This window comes from Cryptomeria japonica, unplaced genomic scaffold (genome assembly GCF_030272615.1).
Source record: "Cryptomeria japonica unplaced genomic scaffold, Sugi_1.0 HiC_scaffold_1843, whole genome shotgun sequence".
Lineage (NCBI taxonomy): Eukaryota > Viridiplantae > Streptophyta > Pinopsida > Cupressales > Cupressaceae > Cryptomeria > Cryptomeria japonica.
The window spans coordinates 1,646-21,264 of record NW_026730119.1 but is presented as its reverse complement, the minus strand read 5'-3'; the positions used below and the strand labels follow the sequence as shown (position 1 = coordinate 21,264).

Below are 19,619 nucleotides of genomic sequence, written 5' to 3'. Positions count from 1 at the left end.
TTCTTTATTAATTCTCATTATAATTGAAGTAGCATGATTCCTTTATTTTGCTATCCCCCTTTTAATTTTAAAGAGTAATCTCATGAAAAACAATTCCTTTTCACTTTGCGGAAAAAGTTTCGTAACATTATTCCATGATCCACCATACTCGGAAAGAATCACATTTGCCCTCATAATCACATGTATAGAGAACATTCTAGTAATGCCAAGCTTTGACTGAGCCACCTACAAATTTGAATTAAAATTTTTTCATCCATGACCATTCAAATATAAAAAACCTTATGAAAAACCCAATTTAAATGAAAAAGTTGTTCTTTCAACCCCTTGAAAAATCACAATCCTACAAAATCAACTACCTACTTTCTAAGATGACCTTTAAAAACCAAATCCATCCCACTACCCCTAACACACCTTCTAGGTATTAACCAAATAAAACTTCTTTGAACACAAGTTTCATCACTTCTATGTAATGATATAAATTGTTGTTTTATGGAACTAAAAAAATACAAGAAAATAAAAACAAAGAAAGAATTAAAAAACAAGCACAACGGTAAAGAAAGAACATAAAGAAAGAACATAAAGAAAGAAAAGAGATATTTCAAGAATTAGTTAATAAACACCAGGGATCGATGCGTGGGGTGTCAACAGATTTACCACTACCTAAGTGAAAAACATTCCCGTTGGGAAGGATCTTACGGATTTGAATTCTATGGGGGAGGAATAACGATGGTGTAAATATACTCGTGGTAATTGTGGGCCCCTCGGAACCGCATCCCAAAATTATCTGGCGGCTTAAAATATTGCATCTATATTTAAACAATCTATTATTATCCTATTGAACTTCGTGTTTCTGGAGAAATCTCTGTTGCAGAAAGGAGGAGCAAGTGGAGTTTGCATGCGCGAGGAGGGGACAAGAATTCAGTTCTCTTTATGTTTCAGTCCTCCCTTTATGGCACTTGTGTGTGCTAGTTGCCAATTATCTTAACTGATTGGATTACATCATAATTCGTTGTCCTACTATCTGTCGTAAGCCGCTGATGTTGCAAATAAGAAACCATGGCAGTCTGCGTTCCGCTTTGAAATAACAAAAATATAGCAGATACAAATTGGAAGCCATGAGTGAAGAGTGGTGTAAAAGCAAATGCCGATGCAGCTGTACTTGCACATGGTACAAGGTCTGTCATTTCTTTTGCATTCATCTCAGCTATGTTAAACAGTATTGATCTTGACCCACATAATCATTCATCTCATTTTTATTAAACAGTAATAATATCTCAGAACCACTTCAGTACAGTTGTATGTTTTTGTAATCCCAGGTTCTATGCTTTAAACAAGGAAGATTGGGTTCTGGGTAGGGTTTTACTATATTTTACTGATCATAGATACCGTCTTGGCCTGGCTATGGTTTACCTCTCAACATACTGATGCTAGTAATATGGGTGGCCCAAAATTATGCAGTTGATCCCAATAAATCGTTATATAATTTGATACAGTGCAGAGGCATTCCTTACATAAAAACCGTTCAATCGATGTTAAGGGCTCTGTATCACATAATTCTATAAGTAGCCTCGTAAATTAGTTATTTAAATCGGTCCAAATTTTCAAAGGACGCTTGTTGATGGACGTGTATGATGATATTTTTAGTCCCCCTTTCCTCCAGGTGAATCATTCTTATCTCACAGCGAACACTTCCAGGAAACTTCTCAGTTGTTGTTACACTGTAGATCATATCTTGCAATTGAGCCAGCAATGTTGGTGGTTTTATTTATATCTTACTAATGTTTTAGTGGAGACCAAAGTGAAAATAAGAAAAAGTAAAGATGGATAAGTGGTTAAGTTTTAATCTAGGGTTCTTCTTCCTCAAACTTTGCGTTTCTGATTGGAAGCCATGACAAATGTTTTAAGGCATTATAAACTTTTAGGAAATATATGTTGCATTTGGAGCTCTTTATTTGTGTTAAACCCTATTTCGTTAATAGAAATAACACCTTCGATCACTCCATTTCAAGGCAATTGGAGGTCTTTTAAAAACTCAGGAGCTTCTTTTTTCAACTCAGTTGTATGAGGACATCTCTGTACCCGGTTTCATTATGTGTGAAACATCCTAGACAAAATTGCTTTTCATCCATCATTGTGGCCAATATTTTTTTGTTCAGAGGGCCCTGTTATTAATGAAAATGCACTTCGAATTGTGGGTCATATATAATCTTCATTAGTTTTGTTATCCAATAGATAAGGCATTGGCTTGGTATTGTACTTAATCAGTTAATCTTCAGGTGGCCCAATGAACTTATTGTTATGCTATGATGGTCAAGTATATCTAGAGAAATCTGATTTGTGTACTTGTAAACATCGAAAAAATTCACTTTTAGTTTTAGATTATATTCACCTCTGAACATTATAAGATTTTTCTTTTTCTTTTTCTGCAGTTAAATAAATTATAAAATATATGCTAGGATATTTATGGACCCAGGATATGCAAAATATATCTAAAGGTTTTGAGTGGAGGAAAAGATGGAGTGTAGTCATGCAAGTAATTTCATCATGCTATATAATAAATAAGAAAAATAAAAATGTAAGAATGAATGATTAGGTTTTTAGAGTTCTGAAGCATATTTGTAGAATTCAAAGGCTTTCCTGGTGCTCTTAGGTTTTTGAAGATTTTGTAAGAAACATGCAGAATCTTATTCTCTTAGTTAGGATGGATGCAACCATGTTTGTGATTTTTGTACCAGTGGTAATGGATGGAATTTCAACAAATAGAATTATAGGCTCATGAATGGATATAATGATTTTCATTCTTATAAAATTCAACTTTTCAGTTTGTTGAATGGCATTTAATCAAACCTTGTAGATCTTTCTCAACTGCACGCCATATTTTCTTTCTTTCTTGTACTTTGTTTCAGCTGCATGTTGCCTGATCTATGTAAAGTTAAACTTTGTATTTCTATCAAGTGTTAGTTGCCCCATTGTGAAACTCATACACACATTTCCATTGCCATGAGAGACAAAAGCTTCTGATATACGTTATTTTCATGTTGTTTGAGCTATCCAGGTGTTTTTCTGCACATTTAGTCCACTTAGGTTGCTCTTGCTTGCTTTTCTTCCCTTCTCTCCTTCTTCTTTCTTGTTCCTTTCGTGCTTTCTGGTAAAAAGTACTAAAAAATAGTATTTAACAATTCCTTGAAATCATCTTTTAGCAACTATTGGCTTCTTCTTAATTTACTCTCCAGTTTTTAGACATTCAAAAAAATCTTTTATGCTTTATCAACTTCATCCACACTAAAGTATACAGTCATTTGCTTCAACAAACTATGTATAATTTCAGCATCTTGTGTCCTTGGTTTTTTCTTTATTTTGCTCTTCTTCATCTGTGAATTCTTGTTCTCTTCTTAATGGTTCTTCTCTCCTTCTACTATAAGTTTCTTGGAAAGAGCACAAACCACCTTATATATGGATGCTTGTTGCTTGCCATAAGTTCTTGTTGCTTTATCTTGAATTCCAGTTGTGAATGCAAGATGAATGCTCTCTCTACAAGGTCCTCATGTGACATTTCTTCTTCTCTAGCTATCTGCCTCACCTCTTCAATTGTTAAGGCTATAGTTCTTCCTTCCATGACATTATATCTACCATAAAACCAATTGAACTGCTTCTAAAAACTTCCAAAGATCAAACTTCTTTGATACCAATATGATTTGCAATTTCCTAATTTTTTACTTGAAAATTATGTATCTTTGGAATATAAATTGCTGCTATTACTTGAATGAACATCAAATGGAAGTTGATTGAATGTGGTTTATGCTAGATGATGTGTGCATATTTTGCTGGAAATGAAATATGAATAATAACAAGAGAACTCAAGCAAGGACAACTCCACAACAACAAAAGAATTTGACCTCGGAAGCTCTTGTGGGAAATACCAGCTTGTGATTGTCACTGCTTGGTCTCTTGAATTGAGCAAAAAGAAAATGGGCATTGCCAAATCTTCTGTAAGGCGATAAATCAAATGGTCAATGCTATTTGGCATTCATCTCAGCTATTTTTCGTTGGCAGTTAGACTTACTGATATTTATACACTACTTTGTCATATCCTTGCCTGTAAAATAAAGTGGTATAATATAAAAAAGAATGTCCCATCATGATAACCAGTACTTATAACTTATTTACGAAACATGTCTTTTAAATCTCAAAATAAAATACTATTTAAGTGCTTTTAAATTCCATAAAATAAAGTGACAGTGGACATCAATATGTTAACTGGCACTTTTAAGATATAGCTCATGATGTGCATCACAAAGAATATGTAAAGAAAGTACAGACAAAATTATACAAACAATAAGCACACCAACCATCAATAAAATGTGCATAATAATTGGTTGCAATTTGTGTCATAGCCTCATGGTACGAAGATGCCAGCTCAAATTCTTCCCGATGCAAGTCTTTGTCTTTGCAATCCCACTTTCCACACCAGAGTTTGTTTCATCGTATGTAATTTTCTGTGTGACTCAAAGCAGAATACTTTAGCTCTAAGGGGAAGTTCAGACCAAGTCAAATTTGTGAGGATGGAAATATATGTTTTGGAGATGAAATTTGGGAGATGCTACTAGTCAAATTCTGTGTACAGTATCAGTTGATATTCATTATTCATTAAAAACATGATCAGAACATTTTATATATATCAACTAATAGTATTAACTGTTTGGGATTGTTTTCTATTGCAAGGTAACCTTTTTCCTAATTTTTTGATTCCTGTTGCTCCTCTTGAGTCTTAAAGCCAAATTGTGGCTTCACAAACCATAGTCTCAGACTCTGATGGCTGATCAATATCGACACAGATTCATCATGTCCCCTAGGAAAAATTCTCATGGTCTTCTGTAGCATTCTTCTATCTCTATGATAATGATTCTAATATTTTTGTTCCATTTTCTATTTAGTTTTTAAAACTAACCATATGCAATACATTTTCAGTGCGACTGACCAATATGTGTCTTTGATTAGAATATTCAATGCATTGATCAGGACTTTTTGGCATAATTTCCAACTAGGTGCTCTTCTGTGGACAAATCTTACACCAAAGGATAGCTGTTTATGTCTATGTTAACTTTATCAGTTGAAATTATGAATAATTGTTTGAATACCAAATATACCTTTCTTTGTTTCATTGCATATTCTTGGGGTTTACAGGAGCTTGTAATGATGGTGCAGATATGAGCAATATGAAAATTTGTAAATTTCATTTATTTCAAAGCCTTGTCATTTTGATAAGAAATTTGAGCGATGAGAAGAAGTCCGAGCTGAAGTTCTCTGGTCTTATATTCCAAAAGTCTGCTAAATTAGCTCCTAAGCGGGTAGTCAATGCAGAATTACCATTGTAGTCACAGAGAAACTAGTGATGTTGTATCTTGTGCTTGGAGCTTTATTTAAAATTTTATAGTGAAAAGGAAGGAAAATAAACATAGAAAAAATGAGTCAGTTTCTTTCTAAGGGTCACTGGTAATAACAACAATCTACTTGTGAACAGATGGCAAAAGGGTCACTGGCAAAAACAGTAATATACTGCTGAAAAAATAGCTAAGGGGTCACTGGCAATAACAATAGTGAATGATCTACTGGTGAACACCTAGATGCATTGTATTCTTTGATATGAATTCATGTGTATCTGAAAAGTAAACCTATATATTATTAAATTCGACCATGGGCTGTTTGCTTATAGTTTAAGGAATTCTTCTTTCTACTCTAAGCTTCTCTTTGTTTTATGATTTATCTCATTGGATTTATATTTTGCCTTGAAAATATTTGTGTTTACTCTTAAAGATATTTTTCTTTGGTTGATGAATAAGAAATAGTGATGAGGAAAGTTGTTTCTCTATGCAGGATTTACTAGTGGGAAAAACATCCAAGAAATCACCTCTCTTAAGGAGAATGATATTACTGATTTTCACAGCATTACTTGGGATTTATATATGCTTTATTTGCATTAAGCAAAGTAATACAGATGTTAAAACCAAATATGTACTTCCTCATCAAAAGAAAATGAAAGATCACTCCTGTCAGATATCACCTGCAGTGTCACAGGAAAATGTATATATACACTATCCCCAACCAAGAACATATAATAGGTATTGTAATTTTCTGAGTCATTTTTTTTGTATTTTAAGTTGATACGGATTTCTTAGGGTTATTAATCAATTTTTAAATGTTCCATTATTTCCTGTTTTTTAATAGGAAGGAATGTGCTTGTACACCAGTGCAATTCTTTGCCATTTTATCCATGCAAAGATCTGGAAGTGGGTGGTTTGAAACATTATTGAATAGCCATCCAAATATTAGTTCAAATGGAGAGGTATTTTCAGTGAAAGAAAGAAGAAAAAATGTTTTGACAATATTGCAAACACTGGATAATGTTTATAATATGGATTGGTCCAGTAGTGCTGCGAAGAATGAATGTTCAGCTGCAATAGGGCTTAAATGGATGCTTAATCAGGTACTATTTTGATATTCCATACAAGCACTGATAAATATGAAACAAGCAATGAACCAGAATTATTATTGTTGTTGTTGAAAGTTTGTAATTTTTGACCTGGCATGGATTTCTTCATTGTAAAATCACTATCTGAAACTAAGCTTCCTGGTTGAGGTTGGGATCTAGACAATAATTACAGAGCTTCAAAGAAATGGTCACTGCATAGTTGCACATCTGTTTTTCAAATAGCTTGTTTCTAATTTGGAATGAAAAATCTTTGAAGTACCAACCATGTGAAGAAGTAAGAACCATTTCATGTCTTTTGTACATGATAATTGCCATGAAAATTCCTTACTTTGATTGTGAATTCGTATCTCAGAAACATGCTAGTCTTGAAAGAACTTATACCAATGACAGAGCTCATCATTGATTCATTTTTAGGATGGACAGACAATAATATTGCTATTTTTAGGATGGACAGAAAATTCATATGGTATCTTTGATGAGGAATGGGTGTAGATCCATATTGTGTGAACGTTTGAATATCTATGAATGAAATCATCACATTGCAAGAAACAAAAAAGAAGTTATATGGATATATTCTTGACAGCATGCTTTTGTTCGCCATAATGGATGGAATTTCCTTCTATGTCACTTATACAATCTAAAATTGACATTGGAGAGCCCAGTGTGGTGTTTTAAAGAGTACTTTATAGTTTATAGTGCTGCTTTTGGAAACGGGAGCCACATATTGTGAACTAAACCCCTTCAAGGTGGAGTGGTGAGTAGAGGGATAGATAACACACATCAATGGAACCTGTGGAAGCTACTGTCCAAAAAGTTGAAGGGAAAATTTCATAAGGGAACAATAAAATGAGAACCTTCATTCTTATAGGAGAAATTGGATGTGAGAAGTAAACTTTGCTCTTCTTCCATCATTCATTCCTCCAACCTTTTCATAGCATCTAATGGATTTGACTTTTTTCAAAGAAAGGTGAGTGCCTCAGTTTAAAGAGGCCAAAAGGATTATCCAAGTAATTTTTGTTAAATGTTTCAGTAGCCTTATAAAAATAATAATTAGAATGATTATATACTTGTGAAGATGAACGAATTGACAAAAGTGGAAATGTTTATTACATGTCATTTGTCCTGCAAAGGGAGAGGTATTCAGCCAATGTACTTATACAGGAAGGCTTTTTAAGGATGAGTCTCTACTTAAGATTGTAAACAACATAGATATATAATTATGTGTGAACTTATTAAAATTTCGTTTAGAACAGGGTGCTTAATCAAGTGTTAGTAGTGTAGACTGTAGACAATTCTTTATTATCGTATAGACAAAATAGGAGAATTACAGAATGGCCAGTCTTCAGATATTACTGGGCGTGTAGTCATGCTAGACCCTGTGTTAGGAAAGGTTTCCATCCATGGAGTTCACTCATTATAATAGTGAGAAGCTAGGTGTTTTTATCCTTGTGAAAAGAAACGCATGTATATGATCCTTTATTTCATTCTGGTATAATTGAAAGTAGTAAATTTTTTAAAATAAAAACAGCAAGTACCCTGGAAATGTTCCCAATTTCGAAATGGATTTACTAGGATATGGACATGGCTTGTACTAGAGCTACTATATATGGATCATTATGAAACTCCAGAAGCTTTTGAGATAGACACTGTTATTTAGTTGGGTGTAAAATAAAACAGCTCATCATCCAGAGAGAAATGTTTAAAATGTGAACAATATAACTAATGTATCGTGGGTCATTTGCAACTGTGTTGCAATGCCAAAAATGCCGATAAGTTAGGGATTTGGCATTCAAGCAATAGGATAGAGGGGCAATCATCCCATCTTGTAAGTTTTTAAGCTTCCAATTATAGTTCACTATGGCAGCTTATTGGTCAAAATTGAGATTTAGTCTGTTGACCCAAAATCTCCGTAATTAGCCCATATCCTGATCAACTGATCTTCGATAGTATCTGATCTTTGTGTCAGAACGAGAAAAATGAGCTCTATTCTAGAGGATATGGTGAATTTTCTATGGTGAATTTTCTTCTTAGCTTCTGATCTGTCCTATCGATCTCAATTGCTTGAGTTGATTAGGGGACTAATTCCTTCCATATTCTCTATTGTCTGGGATCCACATATTGGCTAATGGGATTGGATGCAGTTAATTCTCAGGCTGGGCCACTACCAGTGATCTTTGCCTCAGAGAATTTGGGAAGTGTATAGCATCATGGAACAGCAGCTGGAAGTTGATTCAATAGCAACATTGTGGCTCAAATAGTGCTTGAAATAGAATACTACAGTATCACATAAATTGAAAATCATTGTAAATAGGCCAAACATTAGTAAGTCTGTTGCATGGGCTGCATAATGCATAAGTTATGATTTTGTGTGATAAAAGATGTAGTTTAACTCAATACCATCTCATCTCAGCTTGGTTAAGGTTAGTGGCTAAAGCTGATGTATAAAGTTCTACACAAGAGCATGGCAACCTGTACACAATACAAAATTACTCGTTTTTTTTTTCAATTGTAAAAATACATTTTCTTACTGAATAAACATAAGTATGTTCTTGGAGTTTTGGGAATGGGAGATGGGGGGATGTCGAGGACGATGAACCCAAATTTGGGAGGTATGTATAACTAGAGCAAGGGTTTGAGGTGGAGGGGTTAGGCCTTCTAGTGTGTTTTCTTGGTACAGTCCATGCTTTCGAAGATGGATTCCTCTAGTTCCCTTTAGAGGATGTTTTCTTTGATCTTTGGATGTTCCGAATGATCAACGAGGTCCCCTTCTTCATTCAAGTCTTCAATCATTTTTGTATATATGTATTCATTCCTTGATATCTGTTCAAGGGACGTGTTCTTTGAGCCTTAGATGTCCCTTGTGATCTACAAGGTTGCCTTCTATCTATCTATGTATGTGTGTGTGTGCATATATGTATGTATGTGTCTGTGTATGTGTGTGCATATATGTATGTATGTGTCTGTGTATGTGTGTATGTATGTTTGTGTGTGTGTATGTGTGTATGTATGTATGGATTTGAGATTGAGGAGTAATTTCTTGTACTGTGTTTTCTACATTCTGCTGGTGCAATCCATACTTTTGAAGACGGATTAATCTAGTTCCCTTAAGGCCCTTAAGGGTATACATATATAATACACACACACACGCATATCCTTGAAAACCTAATCACCAGTTGGAAAACTGGGCCAAATACAAAAATCAAAAGGTGGGTATGGTGTTACTAGATGATATATATGTATGTATGTATATATATACATCTCTCTCTCTCTCTCTCTCCCTCTCTCTCTCTCTCTATATATATTATCCAGTAACACCATACCCATCTTTTGATTTTTGTATTTTGCCCAGTTCATGCTTTCCAACTGGTGATTAATAATTCCAACTGGAATATCTTTCAACCTTTGAGCATGTAGCTTGGCAAGGACTTTATATGAAGAATTCAACAAAGTAATTGGCTTCCAATTCTTAATCAAGTACTTATCACCTTCTTTTGGCAACAACTTTATTAATCCTTTGTTTATACTTGGTCCAAGAGTTCCTTTATCAAAGGCTTCTTTATACACCTTCAGAAGATTTTCAGCAACCAATCATGATTTTTTCTTGTAAAATTCAATAGGGATATCATTAGATCCAGGGGACTTCCCAGATTTGAAAGAATTAATTACTCTAATAATTTCATCCTTATCAATTTTTGTACTGAGCTCCTCTCTATCACACTCACCAAGTTTTGAAGGAATGATTCTTTTAATAAAGGTTCTAGTAGCTAAGCTCGGAGAGTCTTCCTCTAACGAGACCAATTTTTTTATAGAAACTCAGAAAAGCTTTCTCAATCATGTTTACATCTTCTAATAACTCTTCTCCAACCAGAATGGGGCTGATATTTTCTCTATTATGCTTGGCCTTCAAGATATTGAAGAAGTACTTGGTCCCCTTATAACCTTTTTTGAACCAGGTGAGCATATCTTGAATCTTGGCACCATTGTTTTTGAATTTCTGAAGGCATCTTAACTGATGCTTGGTTTCAACCAAGTTGTTATAAAGAAGGATGTTAGAACCGTTTTGCTGCATGCAAAATTCTATCTCCAACAATCTCTCCTTAAGAAAACTCAACTCTCCTCCTGTTGAGGTCCTTTTTCTTTCTCACAACCTTTCGAATTTCTTTCCAAGCAGTGGTAGTCTTTTCCCATCCTTCAATGGCCGAGTTGTGAAAGAGACATTTGTTAATCATTCCCACCCTTTTGATATTGACCATACAATCTTTATCTTGAAGCAGCAGGCTATTCAGTTTGAACAACTGAGAATTTTTGCGTTGAGTCTTACAATTACTTCAATGGCCGAGTTATGAAAGAGACATTTGTTAATCATTCCCACCCTTTTGATATTGACCATGCAATCTTTATCTTGAAGCAGCAGGCTATTCAGTTTGAACAACTGAGAATTTTTGCGTTAGAGTCTTACAATTACTTCTTTTAAAGTTAGCCAATACTTCAATGGGGAAATGGTCTGATATTGTAGCAGGAATTACTTTTACTAGGAATTCATCCACTACCACAGAGAATTCAAGAAAATCTGCTTTGACATACACTCTATCCAGTCTCAAGTACACTCTCTTACTAGGGGCTTGGTTATTACACCAAGTATACCAGATCTTCTTCTTGGAAATTTTAATCTTTTCCAGAGGGTCCTTGGTATTAAAACTCTTTTCATTTTAGACTTAAAAACAACTTATTGCCTTTCCACAGAACCTCCTTGCCTCCCTCTTTGCCCTCTTTGTTCTCAACGATATTGAAGTCCCCCACTAAAATCTAGGGAACCTTGGGTAGATATTGCACAAGCCAATTCCACAGTATACATCTTTCTTTATACTTGTTAGGAGCATATATAGAGTAGTTACCAAACTCAATCCTGTCTTTTCAAGTTAACCCAACCAGCTCTATTACAAGGGGAAACCCCCTTATCAAACATGAAAATGTCCAAGAGTCTCTTAAAAGAATGGCAGCAGCACCTTTTCCCTTCATATGATTGGTAGAGAAAAATATCAAATTCCTCCAAAGAATTCTAATACATGCTCAAACTGAAAGTTGCCTTTATTTCTTGGATCTTTGACATCTTGTACAAAACAATCTCAGAATGTTTTTTTTTCCAGGGAATTCTAAGCCCCTGACATTCCAGCTAACACAGAGCATGCTCATTAAGGAGGAGTGGAAGAGGCACTGGATTTATGGTTTTTAATATAATTTATCAAAACATTTTGGAAGCCTTTACTCTTTACCCTTTTTATTGCTATTTTTCTTTCCAACTTCTTTAGGGAGCTTCCTTCTCTATCTCCCCAACCTCTTATATAAAGAGTGGGTTGTTATGTTCCAACACAATACTTTGCTTGTTTAGGTTGGGCTCTTGGGAAGACTCCCTACTGTCAGACTACTTGGCTTCATTTGGGTTTGGCAATATGGGAGAGGCCTTGGGAAGCTTGCTAACACTTTGAGCTCCTAATTTCTCAATAGCCAATTGTTGGGCCTTTTTTTTTTGACAACTCTTTCAGGAAACTCAAGCGGTACACATACATCCTCCTCAACCTTTTTTGTAGGAAAAATCTTATATTCCTCATTGTCCTTTAGGTAGATTCTTTTACAAATATCAATGGTCACCACGGTCTTTAATGCTAGTAGTATCATTTGCTATGTCTGTTTTAGAGTGTTTTTGAGTGGTTTCATTGATGATGTGAGTATTTTTTTCCACATTCAAATCAACATTACTTCTACCCTGGTCACTGGGGATTTTATTATCACTAATAATTGTAGGGTTCTGCACCTTTTTTGGCAACCTAGGGCAGCCTTTTCTTTGATATCCATTCATTTTACAAAGGAACAGGCATAAAGACCCCCTAAGCATTCAAGATCATAGAAAATTACCTTATTGTTGGGATTGCTTTCCAAAATTTCTGGGATTTCAACATTAGGTCTAAGAAAATTTTGAACCCTAGAATTAAGATGAGGAAGGGTAAAAATTGTTTCTTCAGTTTGAAGGCTTTCCCCTATGGGTTCCACTTCCAACAGTCAGGGCATGAAAATCCACAACTGTGGAGCAAGATTTTTCACCTCAAGCCATCAAGGAGCCAAACATATTTCTCTGGCTTGGCTTCTGGGAACAAAGACAAAGCCCTAAATAGATACTATCCAACGATTCAGAATTCTTTTTTAAGGATTCTTTCTTGCATTTTGTGATTCTTTTAGAAAAAAAAACAAATATGCCCTTTTGAATCATATGCCAAAACCTGACATACAATTCTAACTTCTTTTCCACCTTGCCCAACCAGTTGTTGAAAAACTTCTTGGATGGAAGACAATAGTATCCAAACACACCAAAAAGACAGCAATATAACTTAACCTATTTTCTTCCTCTTCCAAAGCTTGTAGCATATCCAAATTAGGAGAAAGGACGAGCTTACCACAGCTAGCAGACAGTTTACTGTGTTTTCCTTCGACGGGTTGCTCTTCTTCAGTGTTGTAGACACCTCCCATCCCTCTTTCTCTGCCATTGCCATTATCAATGATGGAAAAGAGGGTGGTCGTAGGAACACAGAAGGCTTTACCATCCCTAGCTTCTTTGTAAGACAATTTACCAGGCACCTCCTGCACCAGACGTTTCTCACCCAAACTACTAACTGAAATATCGTCTGCAAAAATTTCTCCACTGCCATCCACATCATCTGACACCTCACTACCTTAATGAATTAATGCCAACTGAACCTCCATCATAAATCCTTAATCGGAGAACACTAAAGGGCAATAAACACTCTCTAACATAAAAAATCATGCAAGGCAAACGGTGCTAAAATGGTAGCAAGCAAGCACATCAATCTGCAATAAATTCAGGTAGATTCCCCACGAGAGAACCAAGATGGCTGGAAGAAAAGGCAACCCGGAAATAAATGCAAAATAAAACAATGACAACAAAATCTGGAAGTTTGAAAAAACCAGCTCATCACCCAAGAATCCCACGACCATTGGAAAGCAAGGAAGAGCACCCATGAGCATGAAAGGGACAAAGAACACCAAGAGCGAGCAGAACAGGAACATCAGAAATAGGCAGCAGGGAAGACTGTTGGAAGACTGTTAGTCTCCCACTTACTGTGCCGTCTAGTTTATTTTCAATAACAACTTGCCTTAATTGTTAAACTAATCAACTTGGAAGATTACCTATGTCAGGGAAGGTTGCCACTTTTTCAGTGCTTGATAACACATGGGAAAGTATATTTGTATATTTTGTTGCATGTGTAATCCCCTAATGTCATAGGGGTATTTGGGAGATGTCAAGTTAGCTACATTCATTCCTTGTGTATGATCCAAGGTTTCTAACCTTGTACCTGTAGTTATGTAGAAACATTTTCAAATTACAGATCGCTGAAGGATATCATAAGCAACAGAGATCCTGAAATCACATGGCATTAGGTAGGGTATTTTTTTCTGTTCTACTATAACACATCTCCATTGTAATGTCCCCATTTTGAAATAGGATTTAATGATAAATAATAATATTTAAAACATAAAATAATATATAATATAATATAATTAAAATGTAATTAAGTTAATGAATGGTCAAAAGGCATGGAATGAAGAGTTGTGACTCTATCAAAAATGAGATATAAGAGGGAGAAGAGATCATTTGAAATGGGATAAGGAGGAGGGAAGAAATGAAGGAAGCATGTGAATCAAGGATGGATTAATGGAAGAAGAAATGAATGGGAAGTGGATAAGGAAGGGACTCTTCCAAAGGGCAAGAATTATGAAGGGTTGTACTATTTCGAAGGGTGGCATGATGAAGAGATGTGATCTCTTCCTTACATGGGAAGATATAAAGGGAAGAAGGTTCATTTGAGGAAGAGAGGGAAGGGAGATCAATTTGGAGAAGATTATATTATTCTCAAAGGCAGAAATGAAAAGTGGTGACTCAATTGTTATGAAAGGTGGTGCCTCGATTCCTATGAAAGGTGGTGGCTCTTCTCCCAATAAAGTATAAAGAGAGGTCATTCCAAGCACTCAAGGATCACTCACTCACTCATCAATCATCTATTCAACAATCACTTAGTCATCACTCACCAATACCTCAAGTCATCACTCACCAATACCTCAAATCATCCAATCAAAGGAATTCATTGAATCAATCAATCAATCATACAAATATCATCGAATCAGACAGATTAGATTGAATATTAATAATTAAATGTACAGCAGTTTGATTCAATATTATAGTTTGGTATGAGATTTTTGTTGTATATATTGCTGTACCCCTCTTGTAATCCCTCATTTCCTCTACCATTACTGACTTCAATAATCATTCAGAACATATAAAAAATTCCAGTATTATGCATCTGTTTAACATACAATAATCAGACATAAGCAACAGCAAATCATTAATCAGTAATGAGCAGATACAAATAATATTCGCTATGCTATATAAGCAGTCATAAACAGCAATATATGGTTAATTGATATAAGCAGTCGTACAAAATTTGAATTTTGGGTGAAATTCTTGACCATTTTCAATAGGAAAAACTTTCTAAAAATAGACACTTTGGGGATCATGCTTAAAGTGCCAAAAACAAAACTTCCTAAAAAATAGGAAAAAGCAGAAAAAGCAAAATTTCCAAAAATAGGAAGTTGTCCAAAATGACCCAAAATAATTGCGTTTTTCATCCTTCGGACTCCTTAAGCACACTGAGTGTGTCAAGACTCAAAACACTGTTCTGACCATGATTTGCACAAACTGACTTATGACCACTCAAAATTCTAACTCCTCATTGCAAAAAGATTGGACTTAGCAGTTGTGACGCCAAGGCAAAACCCTAAAAAGCAAAAACAGGGGGGTTCCCATTTGCAATGGGGCGATGTGTGAAAAAGGTCACAACAGGACTTAGTCCCACATTCATCTACAACTGTAGGATGCAAGCTTCAGCTACCATATCACATAAATGTATCGGATACTCTATTAAGTTGTGGCATTATTAAGGAGGTTCAAATACAAGTCCGTGATCCAGTTAAAACACCAGAAGAAGAAAACAGCAAGAAAGTTGAGAAATAATGAATATGCTGTTTAGTAGTTTGATAAACTGATAGAATATGCCACTTGGCAACTTTCAGCCTCTGTCAAACAATTAGGACCCATGTAGGTCAACAAGCTTTTGAAATGAGGGACATCTAGGACTACAGTTTAACGTGACACAATCAGTTACTAATGGATATTTTACTTCCTACTTAACAAGAAATAGATTTTGGACATCATTCATGACATAGTGACTAGAAATAATTTGTATCAACTGCAATTCCATAAAATAGTTAAGAGTTAGTAATGCTTGACCTTTTCTGCATTCATTGCCAATGGTAATTATTGTTGCTTTACTTTTGTGAAGTTAAATGTACTGCTGATTGGTTAAATTAATTCTGCTGTGGTTTTCTGTGGTGACAAATTTGATTCTTGGGGATGATTTGCTGGCTATGAATTTGGCAATTTTTTTTGGTTTTTATTACTGCAAATTCCCTATATTTTATAAGCCATAAGTGTTGTTATGTCCACAGATCTTGCTTCAATCTTTAAGTGAGCTGTTATTAGTATTTTTGAAGTGCCTGAAGTGAACAGGACATTTATATATTAAAGCCCTTGAACCCCACAAAAAGCTAGTTTGAACCCTATGAAGCATGGTTGGGAGTGAAAATGTCAATCTCTCCAGGCATTGACATTTCTGTTGCTACTGTTATATTTATTTTCTACCGTTTATTTATTGCGTTGTTTCAACTTAGTGATGCCTCTACAGTAATGAATGTCAAGTGATGCATGTCTTTGGATTTGATGCTGCTCTTCCTATGTGTTATACCTATCTTGTTTGCCACATTACCCAAGTTGTTCTGTATTGTGTCATTTTATACACACATAGAGTGGGACAAGCTGTGACAGCTATACACTCTTGCCTTGTGTGACAAAATTGTTATGACCCATAATACACTAACCATATTTGATTATAATCTCATCAACTTGGGACACACGATTTAGAGGATTTTTGTTTTGCAGCTTCACCTTATTGAACTCAGGGCATTTATCAAATAACAAATAAAGTAAAAGAATATTATATTTGTTGCTTGGTCTGTAGAGTTTCTTGTACTTTTAAATGTCACTATCAATTGATTAATTTTTAAAAATATACCTACAACATTGTTTCAGTTTGGATAATGAGAAACAATGTCTAGTTTTGTAGTTAGTTCTCTTTATGTGAGCTGACTGTGTAGTTAGTTCTCTTTATGTGAGCTGAGTGTCTGCTAGATTAGCTTATTATTTCTGACTTACTGGACATGGCAGGGTGTGATGGAATACAACAGGGAAATAGTTGATTATTTCAATAGAAAAGGTGTATCTGTCATCTTACTGTTCAGGCGTAATATTTTGCGACGACTGGTCTCTGTGCTGGCTAATGCTTACGATCGTGAAACAAAGCAGTTGAATGGCACACACAAATCACATGTGCATTCAAAGCAAGAGGTATGCATGTATCTATCATATTTGAAACTGAAAGTTGAAAATAAGTGTCATTAACTAATCAAGATAAATACTTTTAGCATTTTTGATCGAGACACTGATCGTATGGAAAATTCTAGTGTTACTTAACTGTTCATATTTTAATTGAATGTTTGATGGTATTAGATGTGGAGATAGTAAGCTTCTACTAAAGGCTTTGACCAACATGACATTTTATCAGGCAGATTTGTTAGCAACATATAAGCCAGTGATCAATGTTACATTTTTGCTGGCTAACCTGAAACGAATTGAGGAGGTGTCTCGAGATGCTCTGAACTTTTTCAAAAGTACACGTCATATAGTATTATATTACGAAGAATTAATCAGTAACCCAAAGGTAGTATTACTTCAACCTAAATTGTCATGGTTCTTGTACATATATGCCCTTTTTTCCTCCACAGTATTTTTTTTTGCAGCTCGTAGACTTATTTTTATTTGAACTTCAATAATTCTTCCTAGAAAGTCATAAAAAAGAAAAATTCAAATTGGAAAGTAAATTACCCTCATAATGTTGTATATTCTATTATTTCATGATTGCAAAAAAAATAATATCTCGAGGTTTCTGCTATTGAGACTGGATTTTAAATTTAGTTGACACTATATACAGAAAGCGATGGAAGTACAAGAGTTTTTAAACGTATCATCAAGGAAATTGGAGAGCCAGCAGGTTAAAATTCATACTAGGGCCCTTTCGGACCAAGTCCAGAATTGGAATGAAGTGTGCAAAAAGCTCAAAGGAACAGAATATGAAATCTTTCTAAACGAGTCAGATTATGTTTGATTCAATGCAGCAATCAGTGTTCAACTTTAAACCAGCCAGCAGTTTAAAATTCGTACTCTGGCCCTTCCAGACCAAGTCCAGAATTGGAATGAGTTGTGCAAAAAGCTGAAGGGAACAGATTATGAGATTTACTAAATGAGTCGGATTATTTTTGATTCAATGCAGCAAACAGTGTTCAACTTCAAACCTTCTCTAGTCTCTCAGACGGTGTAAATTAGATTCATTCATTTCTTGAGATAGAATAGTCCAGGGATTGGATATTCATTCATGCTTATATTTATTTAGAGTATCAGCTCACAATGGTCAGTATTTCATGACTGAAATGTGCTTTACAGCTTAAGCTTTATTTCACATTTCAGATTGGGATGGTACTCACCATTTTCTTTTTGTAATGTAAATCTTTAATGTGCTTACTAACAAGTATGATTATTTCCTCCTAAATATAATTCTATTTATGCACTGAGCAGCATTTGCCAGTTCAAATAGACTATGTTGAGGAGTTCAGATTATCTTACAGCTAAGTGGAGGATGTTACAAATACAATGTTGTCACTCACATACACATGCATACACACATATTCGCATGCACATCCACACACAAATGTTTGCATATACACATATTTGTGCACACAGGCACACATACTCACACCACACCCGTACATGTGTACATGTGCACACACATGCACTGATGCATGGGTGCTTTCACACCCATGGACCTACATTTGCATGCCCACATGCCCATGTTGATACATTCTTGCACTTGTGTATGCCCATGCATGCATGCATTCACAAACCCATACATGATATGCACAGGTGTACCCAAACACCTGCACTGTCACCCTCATATGTGCACCCATGTGCACACTGTAATGTCCCTTTTTGGGATATTCCTGATTATAGCCCTAAAACAACAATTCCAACGTAATATGAGAATGCAATATATTTATAAATATAACTTGATCAAAAATGAAGAATTTGTATTATGGTATTCCACTTATATTTCTATGAATAATTCAGAAAAATAAACTTATCTTGATTTTCTGTAATAATTCTCCTCCAACTCTTTTTTTAAAGATAATGATACTGAGATCAATAAATCATATCATTACTAATACTTGAATCAATACCTCATAACATAACCCTTACATCATGAATTTCTTGGAAATGCTTGGAAACCACAATCTCAAGATGGTCGTCTTTATATTGCAAGAGAATGGAAGGATTTTGGATCCATTTCATCCCTTAATCCACCTTGGAGGCTGGTCGTCCTCCTCGCTCAAAGCCCAGGAGCACTCATTCACTTCCTAGCCCATGAGCTTGATAAGACATGAAGACTGCCTTCCTTGACAAGCCCAAGAGCATGGCAGGACCTCCAATCCATCCATCTCGGAGTGGCATACTTGATGAAGAATGGCCTGTACTTCAACTCATGAATTCAAAAGGCTGGCCATCCTTCTTATTTGCAAGTCAAATTCCTTGAATCCACGACTAATGGCCCGAGGAGTTTGTTAGAGTATTGCTAATTGCTTGATTTTAATTTTATTGTCATTTATTGAAGGATTGATGAGTAGATGCTTAAACAATGCTTGAAGGAATTGATGCTTGTATGATTGATGTCTTAGTGATTGATATTTGAATGATTTGATCATAGAATGGTAGATGCTTGAATAGTTGATGTTGGAATGATGGATGTTTGTATGTTTGATTGATTGAATGAATTGATAGTTTATGATGATGATTTGCTTGCTTTGATAGTTGATGATTGTTTTTGATGGAGTCCTG

The 19,619-nt window shown here is 35.1% G+C and overlaps 1 protein-coding gene across 2 annotated transcripts; it reads left to right on the top strand.

Annotated features, from left to right (window-relative positions):
- The first annotated feature begins 719 nt into the window (after window positions 1-719).
- Window positions 720-18,321, top strand: LOC131074639 (uncharacterized). 2 transcript variants are annotated; one of them, XM_059216349.1, is made up of 6 exons: window positions 720-1,168; window positions 5,875-6,119; window positions 6,226-6,484; window positions 16,842-17,021; window positions 17,239-17,394; window positions 17,665-18,321. In XM_059216349.1, the coding sequence occupies exons 1-6, from the start codon at window positions 1,142-1,144 to the stop codon at window positions 17,836-17,838; spliced, it is 1,041 nt and encodes a 346-aa protein (XP_059072332.1). In that variant the 5' UTR covers window positions 720-1,141; the 3' UTR covers window positions 17,839-18,321. The 2 variants fall into 2 exon arrangements, with proteins under 2 accessions (XP_059072332.1, XP_059072331.1); XM_059216348.1 differs by having other exon boundaries at window positions 724-1,175.
- Window positions 18,322-19,619: the final 1,298 nt, after the last annotated feature.

Coding starts and splice junctions, on each gene's coding strand:
- LOC131074639 (XM_059216348.1), top strand. CDS start 1,116: ATGAGTGAAGAGTGGTGTAAAAGCAAATGCCGATGCAGCTGTACTTGC. Junction 17,022..17,238: donor ATGTGCATTCAAAGCAAGAG/GTATGCATGTAT, acceptor ACATTTTATCAG/GCAGATTTGTTAGCAACATA. Junction 17,395..17,664: donor AATTAATCAGTAACCCAAAG/GTAGTATTACTT, acceptor CACTATATACAG/AAAGCGATGGAAGTACAAGA.